The 8859-nt window shown below is 51.1% G+C and overlaps 1 protein-coding gene across 1 annotated transcript; it reads left to right on the plus strand.

The window, feature by feature from the left end:
* Positions 1-5446: 5446 nt before the first annotated feature.
* On the plus strand, positions 5447-7818 carry LOC308128287 (uncharacterized protein; the record flags this gene model as incomplete). Its single annotated transcript, XM_080493991.1, has 7 exons — positions 5447-5665; positions 5879-6158; positions 6233-6271; positions 6497-6739; positions 6839-7078; positions 7146-7328; positions 7638-7818. The coding sequence occupies 7 exons, from the start codon at positions 5447-5449 to the stop codon at positions 7748-7750; spliced, it is 1317 nt and encodes a 438-aa protein (XP_080350117.1). The 3' UTR covers positions 7751-7818.
* Between the last annotated feature and the right edge of the window lie 1041 nt (positions 7819-8859).

The raw sequence follows: 8859 nt of genomic DNA on the forward strand, positions 1-8859 counted from the left end.
GTGTGTGTGTGTGTGTGTGTGTGTGTGTGTGTGTGTGTTACAGTCTATCAGTCTGTTTTTCTTCTCTGTCATCCTGAAACTTTCTCTTATTTCGTTTCTCCGGATGTGGAGAGCTGCTTCCACCTCCTCCACCTCCTGCTGCTTCCACCTCCTCCACCTCCTGCTGCTTCCACCCTCCTCCACCCTCCTCCACCTCCTGCTGCTTCCACCTCCTCCACCTCCTGCTGCTTCCACCTCCTCCACCTCCTCCACCTCCTGCTGCTTCCACCTCCTCCACCCTCCTCCACCTCCTGCTGCTTCCACCTCCTCCACCTCCTGCTGCTTCCACCTCCTCCACCCTCCTCCACCTCCTGCTGCTTCCACCTCCTCCACCTCCTGCTGCTTCCACCTCCTCCACCCTCCTCCACCTCCTGCTGCTTCCACCTCCTCCACCCTCCTCCACCTCCTGCTGCTTCCACCTCCTCCACCTCCTGCTGCTTCCACCTCCTCCACCCTCCTCCACCTCCTGCTGCTTCCACCTCCTCCACCCTCCTCCACCTCCTGCTGCTTCCACCTCCTCCACCTCCTGCTGCTTCCACCTCCTCCACCCTCCTCCACCTCCTGCTGCTTCCACTTCCTCCACCCTCCTCCACCATCCTCCACCTCCCGCTCTTCCACCTGCGGCTCTGGAGCTTCATCAGCGCCTGGGGTCAGGGACTCCGCCCGCGACCCACCAGGAGCACCGGCACCCGGACCAGCTGCTCCGACCTCAGCTCGTTGGGAGACCCAGCGTCCCCCGGGCCTCTGGCCCGTCCACAGACTGCTCTCTGTGAGGACACGTCCACAGGCTGCTCTCTGTGAGGACACATCCTCAGGCTGCTCTCTGTGAGGACACGTCCACAGACTGCTCTCTGTGAGAACATGTCCTCAGGCTGCTCTCTGTGAGGACACGTCCACAGGCTGCTCTCTGTGAGGACACCTCCGCAGGCCGCTCTCTGTGAGAACATGTCCTCAGGCTGCTCTCTGTGAGGACACGTCCTCAGGCTGCTCTCTGTGAGGACACGCCAGACGTTTGTGTCCCACACCCCCACACTGGAAGCACTTCCTGCTTCCCGAGCGGCGTCCAGCGTGTAGAACCCGTCACCATATCTCACTGTAAATGAGGCCTCCAGGGTTCCAGGTACTTCAGGGACATGAAGGACTGTCTGCAGAGGGACTGGACCTGCTGCTCTTTATCATTTCTACAGTTTAGTTTCACTTCCCTGAGGCCGCCGGAGAACTTTCTGAAACGGGCCAGTTGGTTCTGCAGCAGCTGGTTGGGGATTAACAGGGGAACCCTGGACACAGTGACCCGGGTGGACGGTACGAACAGCGGTGACACCGGGACATACTGGTCCTCTAACACTAGTCCCTGTTCCACCAGTGAGTGGACCGTCTTCTCCTCTCACCACGGCCTTGTTCATTCTAGAGAGAGAATGAGAGAGACAGAGAGGGGGAGAGAGAGGGAGAGAGAGAGAGAGAGAGAGAGAGAGAGAGAGAGAGAGAGAGAGAGAGAGAGAGAGAGAGAGAGAGAGAGAGAGAGAGAGAGAGAGAGAAAGATCATTTAATTGTCTCTCTTTCTTTTCTTTGTTGATAATATTCACGTTTCCATGAGAAACGGTCTGTTTGCTCAATAGCTCCCAGGTCATGTGACCTGCTGGCCTGTGCTGGATCCCATGAGTACATAATCTCTTTCTATGAACTTTTAATAAGAAGTTTTTAATAATATTCACATATTAAATAAAAGCTCAATCACTCCCAGGTAAATGATTCCAAATCTGTTGGATCACACGTCTCCCAAATGTCCCCACAGGCTGGTTAAGACACAGCAGTTTCTAATCAGTCCATACTGGATAAACACCGTGGGAACCAGATCCTTTATACTTTACTCTGCTCCAAGTTACTCTAAAGTTCCCAATACCAGGGACCAGAGCAATCTGTGAGCCGCTGACTTCACCAGACTGAACCCAGAGACGGCTGGTCTGACCGCAGTGGAGGGACGCTGCAGTGGAGGGACGCTGCAGAATGTACTGTGTCTGCAGTGGAGGGACGCTGCAGGCTGTACTGTGTCTGCAGTGGAGAGACACTGCACTGTGTCTGCAGTGGAGGGACACTGCGCTGTGTCTGCAGTGGAGGGACACTGCAGGTGGCACTGTGTCTGCAGTGGAGGGACACTACAGGCAAAGGCACTGTGTCTGCAGTGGAGGGACACTGCAGGCTGTACTGTGTCTGCAGTGTAGAGACACTGCGCTGTGTCTGCAGTGGAGGGACGCTGCACGCTGCACTGTGTCTGCAGTGGAGGGACACTGCGCTGTGTCTGCAGTGGAGGGACACTGCGCTGTGTCTGCAGTGGAGGGACACTGCAGGCTGTACTGTGTCTGCAGTGTAGAGACACTGCGCTGTGTCTGCAGTGGAGGGACGCTGCAGGCGGCACTGTGTCTGCAGTGGAGGGACACTGCGCTGTGTCTGCAGTGGAGGGACACTGCAGGCAAAGGCACTGTGTCTGCAGTGGAGGGACACTGCAGGCAGCACTGTTTCTGCAGTGGAACACTTAGAACAGCACTTTGCTTATGAGTGAAATCCTGCTCTGGAGCCTCGGTTCACCACTTCACCACGTCCCCTGTGCTGGCAGGTGGAGGGACAGACTTTAAGGTGGAGGGACAGACTTTCAGGTGGAGGGACAGACTTTCAGGTGGAGGGACAGACTTTCAGGTGGAGGGACAGACTTTGTAAAAAAAACTTTTTTTTCTCATGAAAAAAGATTTTTGACTTTGAGTTTCGACTTTTTTGCTGAAGCGCATGAGTTGGTTTTGGGGGTTTTAGCCTCCAAACCTTTTCTTCCTCAGTAGTCCTGGTCCTCTTCCGTCCTCTGGCTAATGTGAACGACTCCCAGAGGACGGAAGTGGCCCTGGTCCTCTTCCGTCCTCTGGCTAATGTGAACGACTCCCAGAGGACGGAAGTGGTCCTGGTCCTCTTCCGTCCTCTGGCTAATGTGAACGACTCCCAGAGGACGGAAGTGGTCCTGGTCCTCTTCCGTCCTCTGGCTAATGTGAACGACTCCCAGAGGACGGAAGTGGCCCTGGTCCTCTTCCGTCCTCTGGCTAATGTGAACGACTCCCAGAGGACGGAAGTGGTCCTGGTCCTCTTCCGTCCTCTGGCTAATGTGAACGACTCCCAGAGGACGGAAGTGGTCCTGGTCCTCTTCCGTCCTCTGGGACATTAGCCAGGTTGAGTTTGAGACCAGAAGCTGATGAAAATGGATCTAAAAGTTGAATCTACCTGAGAAGTTTCTTCTAAGAAAAGCTGAGTATCGTCCTCACGTCCTCCTGGACAGACGTGTCCCTCGATGGTGATCCCTTAAGTCTACTATTCTTTATCGAATTTGCAAAGATTTGCAGAGGTGAAAGGACTCGGCGTTATTCCACGTTCAACATTAAACCTCTGGGTGGTTCCATGGGGTCATTTCAGAGAGCGGTTTCTGAAAGCATAGAACGAACCAGTAGAGCTTTTAAACGGCTCGCCAAAATAAAATAGATCTAAAGTTCTAAGCAGAAATCCATGTTCAACTGAATCGCAGGCTTTTTGTCTTCTAGAATACGATCAGAATATTCTAATATGTCCAGATTGTCCTGATATTGTGGATACTTCATCTGCCAGACATGAAACTCTCTGGAGGTACTTCAGTTACATCATTCAGTACTTTGTAATCTCGTTGCTCTCGTAGTTAAAATGTTGTAATCTTTATTAAGTAGGTGATGCGACGCCAGTTGTCTAAGACGAAAGGATCTTTTTGAGGTTTTGGAATTAAAGTGATTAATCCTTGATATAGTGTACGAGGAAGAAATACTTTCTAAAAATACTTTGAATTAAAAGTGTGACTAGAAAACATTCAGAGTTTCGCCGAGTCGGGAGATTCTTTAAACGCCTGACAGATTTCTATAGTGCAACTGCTGAATCACTAATATCACTAATACTAGATCACTAATGATTTCATTAGATTCATCAATAGTTTCAACATCTAAGTTTTTGAGAAAATCCTTCATGAGTGAGAGATTAGATGTTTCTGAGTTTATAACTTCCCCAGCCTGAGGACACGTCTTCTATACTAATAGAATCACTAGTTCTTCTCTCTTCTCACCATTGTGACGGTGGTTCTGTCCGTCCACGTTTAATCTGGTTTCACGAGACGTGATAATAATCCTGCTTGTCGTCAGTCAGATTGAGTTTCTGGCAGAAAAGAGAAGAAGTTTAGTCACGAAGTTCTTTTCTTCTTTTTTCTTTTCTTTTTCAGGTTTTGCTCCAGTTTTCTTAACTCAGAGTTTAACAGCTCCTGGGTCTTATTAAATTCTGCTGCACTGCAGAATCAGGAACTCTACTTTGTTATGAGTTCACAGACACTTTATTTTGAAATGAGGGATTAGGTTCCGAGCTGCTGGACGTGATGAGAATCATTACCTGTTGATCAATCCAGGGAGATTAAAATTGCTTTGTGATTGAGAGACGATCCAGAACTCTATTGTGGACTGTAATGTTCCTGCTCCGGTTCTCCATGTTCCACATACTGTACCACCCAGTCCTCTCCCGTCCAGGCGTTCTGCCTGCTCACTGTTTGTTTGCTTGGGTTCCTCTTCAAATCATTGTGTGTGCGCGGTGGAAATCCCCTCCTAATATTATCTTTACATCAACAGATCTTTTCATATTTCCTTCTATTGCAAGATTTAGATCTTGAAATACGTTTTCAAAGTTTGCGTCGCCGTACGAAGACCCCAAAGGAAGATCTGGACCCCAAAGGAAGATCTGGACCCCAAAGGAAGATCTGGTCCCCGTAAGGCAACACCTGAAGACTGAAGTGTCCATTTTGCTTTAGAGGAAGCGTTCCTGCTGAGTCATGGTCTCCATGGGATGTCCAAACGTCACTGCCCCTTTAAGAGTTCCACAGGTTCTGATCTTCATCAGTTGAGTTGGATTCCTGGACCAAACGTTGGTCTGCATCAAAGTGAACGCTGGAGCCTTGTGGTTCGCAGCGTCTCTCCAGCCTCCAGCGTTCACTGAAGTACTTTTAACAATGAGATATTTGTATGAACAACAAAGTGAAAAGTCAGAACAATACTCTCTGGGCTGTGAGGAAGAGGAGCAACACAGGGAGGTCCAGCTTCGTCCAGCAGGAGACACTCTGAGGAGTCTGGGTAGTACTGACGTGATCATTGGCAACACCAACATTATTCACAATTACACTTTAAATTACACCGAGTACATGTACTGCAGTACAGGCTGATAAGTTGCTTTGCGGTGTTGCCGTGGTTACAGTTTGCAGCAACTGCAGTTCTGTTCAACAATAAAGCAACTTTACAGACAAGAAAGTCTTCTTCCTTACCAACGTCCTGCGGGACACTGCGGGACACTGGGGGATGCTGCGGGACGCTGGGGGATGCTGCGGGACGCTGGGGGATGCTGCGGGACGCTGGGGGATGCTGCGGGACGCTGCAGAGACGCTGCGGGACGCTGCGGGACGCTGGGGGATGCTGCGGGACACTGGGGGATGCTGCGGGACACTGGGGGATGCTGTGGGATGCTGGGGGACACTGCAGAGACGCTGGGGGACGCTGCAGAGACGCTGCGGGACGCTGCAGAGACGCTGGGGGACGCTGTAATGAGTACTGTAATGAATTAGTTTTACTTTGGTCTTGTATACCATCCTGTGTGTGTGTGTGTGTGTGTGTGTGTGTGTGTGTGTGTGTGTGTGTGTGTGTGTGTGTGTGTGTGTGTGTGTGTGTGTGTGTGTGTGTGTGTGTGTGTGTGTGTGTGTGTGTGTGACCTACTTGCGGCCGGTTATGTTTTAGTTCGTTCTCTTTCCTCTCAGGTGTTTTCTCTCTTTCTGACCACATTTCAGTTCGACACTGAGAAGCTTCAGACTTGCAGAGACAAAAACCTCCAGCTCACTTCCTCCGAGTCCAACCAGAGAGACGCAGCTGGTTCTCATCCAGGACCTCCAGAGGGACCAGGAGAAGGAGCTCTGACCTCCAGAGGGACCAGGAGAAGGAACTCTGACCTCCAGAGGGACCAGGAGAAGCAGGAGGAGGAAGAGGAGGAGATCCAGGCTGACTGGACGATGGAGGGAAAGCGTCTGCTGCAGCTGCTTTGTAAGAACGGTTCTCTGTAGGTTCTTCTGTCTCCTCCTCCAGAGGAACTCAGACTAACTCCTCTCTCTGTGCAGGTCTGACCTCCACACTCATCTGTCCCACACTCCAACAAGGTCAGTGAACGCCTCACGCCTCCACCATAGGTGGGTTGATGGTGGCAGTTTGGTCCTTGGTGTTGTTGTGAGTCACTGCAGTGTCCAGGCTGCTCCAACTGGACAATCAAAGACGAGGAGCCTGCTTCATGCTCGTTGTTTGATTGATGTCCAGTCGGTCCTGGATCCTGCTGCTCCTCACAGTTTGGTCTTTCAGTCCTTCATGAGGGTTCCTCTCCTTCTCAGCAGCTCTGACTGTGAGTCCCAGCAGATCTCAGTTCCTTAAAGGAGACTCAGTGTCTCTGAGCTGTGAGGACGGGGGGACAGTGAGCAGGAAAACCAGGAGAGGACAGAAGGCGCAATGTGGAGTCCAGTGGGGAAAATACGATGGTTCCTCCTGTAACATCATCTACGTCCTCCCGTCAGACGGTGGAGTTTACTGGTGTGAGTCCAGAGGGGCAGCTGGTCTCATCAACATCACTGTGACTGGTGAGGGTGTGTGTGTGTGTGTGTGTGTGTGTGTGTGTGTGTGTGTGTGTGTGTGTGTGTGTGTGTGTGTGTGTGTGTGTGACTCTGGTGTGTGTTCAGACTCAGTGGTCCTGGAGAGTCCACCCCACCCAGTGACGGAGGGACAGGACGTCACTCTGGGCTGTAAATCAAGCGCTCCCTCCAACCTCGTGGCTGATTTCTACAAAGACGACGTCTTCATCGGGACCGAGCCCGCAGGTCACATGACCCTCCGCCATGTTTCCCGCTCTGCTGAAGGCCTCTACAGGTGTAGCATCAAGGGTGGTGGAGAGTCTCCACCCAGCTGGATCTCCGTCACAAGTGAGGAGCTGCTCTCTAGTTAGTGGTCTGATTTCAGCCTCATGTTCACCAGCTGGGCTTTCTGCAGGAGGAGCTCCACCCACTGAGGGAGCTCCACCCATTGAGGGAGCTCCGCCCACGAATGGAGCTCCACCCACAAGCACCACCTCGCTCCATCTTGGGTTCAGAGTCGTCTGCAGCCTGGTGGTTTTCTGTCCGTACTTCATCTCCACTCTACTCATGGTGGCTATGTTTCGAAGCAGAGACACAGGTAACCAACTAACCAATCAACTAATCAACCAACTAATCAACTAATCAATCCAATCACCAAACAACCATCCAACCAAATTTAATAGCATTCAATTGTGTTTACATAGCGCCAAATACAATACAACACATACTATAATACAACGAATCAACTATTCAACCAAGTAATCAATCAACTAACCAACAAACCAGTCATTGATCAACACACCGACCAGTGGCAGGTTAACTTTATATTGACTAACTAACCATTGATCTGTCGATGATTGACATCCAGCTGGCTCCATGTCGTGCTTTTCTTTTTTTAAACCCTCAGGAACCAAAGCAGCCGTCTCCATGGCGACGTCCTCCGGCGGCCGGGCTGAGCAGGGATTGGAGGACGGGAGTGATGATGTCATGAGCAGTATAACCAATGAGCGTGAGCTCTGAGGGCGCTGAGCTGTCGTTGTTGTGAAGAATCAATAAAAGGTTGTGACGCTCAGCGAGCTGGAAACGTTTGGTGTTTGTGGTCACTTCCTGTTTCCTGAGAAGGCGCCTGGCTCAGACTTCCTGTTCCAGGTTCCTACGTGAGTTACTGGTAATAGTAACTAACTGCTGACTGACAGGAACTATCTGTAACTAACAGTCATCAGTGAGTTACAGTAACTATGACATAATGATCAATAACATTTGAAGCAAGTAATAGTGAGTTTCTAATGGTGGGGACCAGTAACTAATACTACTACCTTACACCAAGTTACAGTAACTAATATCTATCAACTATTTTACAGTCACAAACAAAATATCGTATCTTACAGTAACTAACAACAACTAGTCGTATCTTTCAGTTACGTGTAGTAAATAGCAGTAACTAGCAGTTTACTACAGTAACTAGCTACTGGGGTGTGTGTGTGTGTGTGTGTGTGTGTGTGTGTGTGTGTGTGTGTGTGTGTGTGTGTGTGTGTGTGTGTGTGTGTGTGTGTGTGTGTGTGTGTGTGTGTGTGTACAAATGAAACGTCTTTTCTTCTTCCGCTGCTTTTATCTGCTGGTAAAACTGACGGCAGCAACTTCAAAGTAAAGTTTTTGCTTTGACCTCTCTTTGATGTTGGGATGGGTGGGAAGGGTCCTGCTGGTGGGCCGGGTTTCATGTGATCCTGATCATCAGTGGCGTCCTGCTTCAGCTCCACCCTCTCAACAGTCTTTACTTATGAAACACCTTCCAAACTGACCACATCAGGTCCTCCATGATGAAACCTGCAGGGGACACAATGACCACTCACCTTCTAACGTTATCCTGGGACGTGCACGCCGCGGGGGGGGGGGGGGGGGGGGGGGGGACCAGCACCTCGTCTGGCGTGGCTTGTGAGGCCCCGCCCCCTCCCACAGTAACAGGACTGAGGGTGGAGCTGGCTGGTGTGTTCCTGGGTGCTGGGGGGGCGGATGGGTTCAGCTGGGGGGGGGGGGACGCATCCGAAGCCAACATTGTCTCGGGCTCCGGCCGGGTCTGGGGGGGGACGGACACAGACTGAGAGACACTGAGAGACACAGACTGAGAGACA

This window comes from Lipophrys pholis, assembly GCF_963383615.2.
Source record: "Lipophrys pholis genome assembly, contig: SCAFFOLD_34, whole genome shotgun sequence".
Taxonomy (NCBI): domain Eukaryota; kingdom Metazoa; phylum Chordata; class Actinopteri; order Blenniiformes; family Blenniidae; genus Lipophrys; species Lipophrys pholis.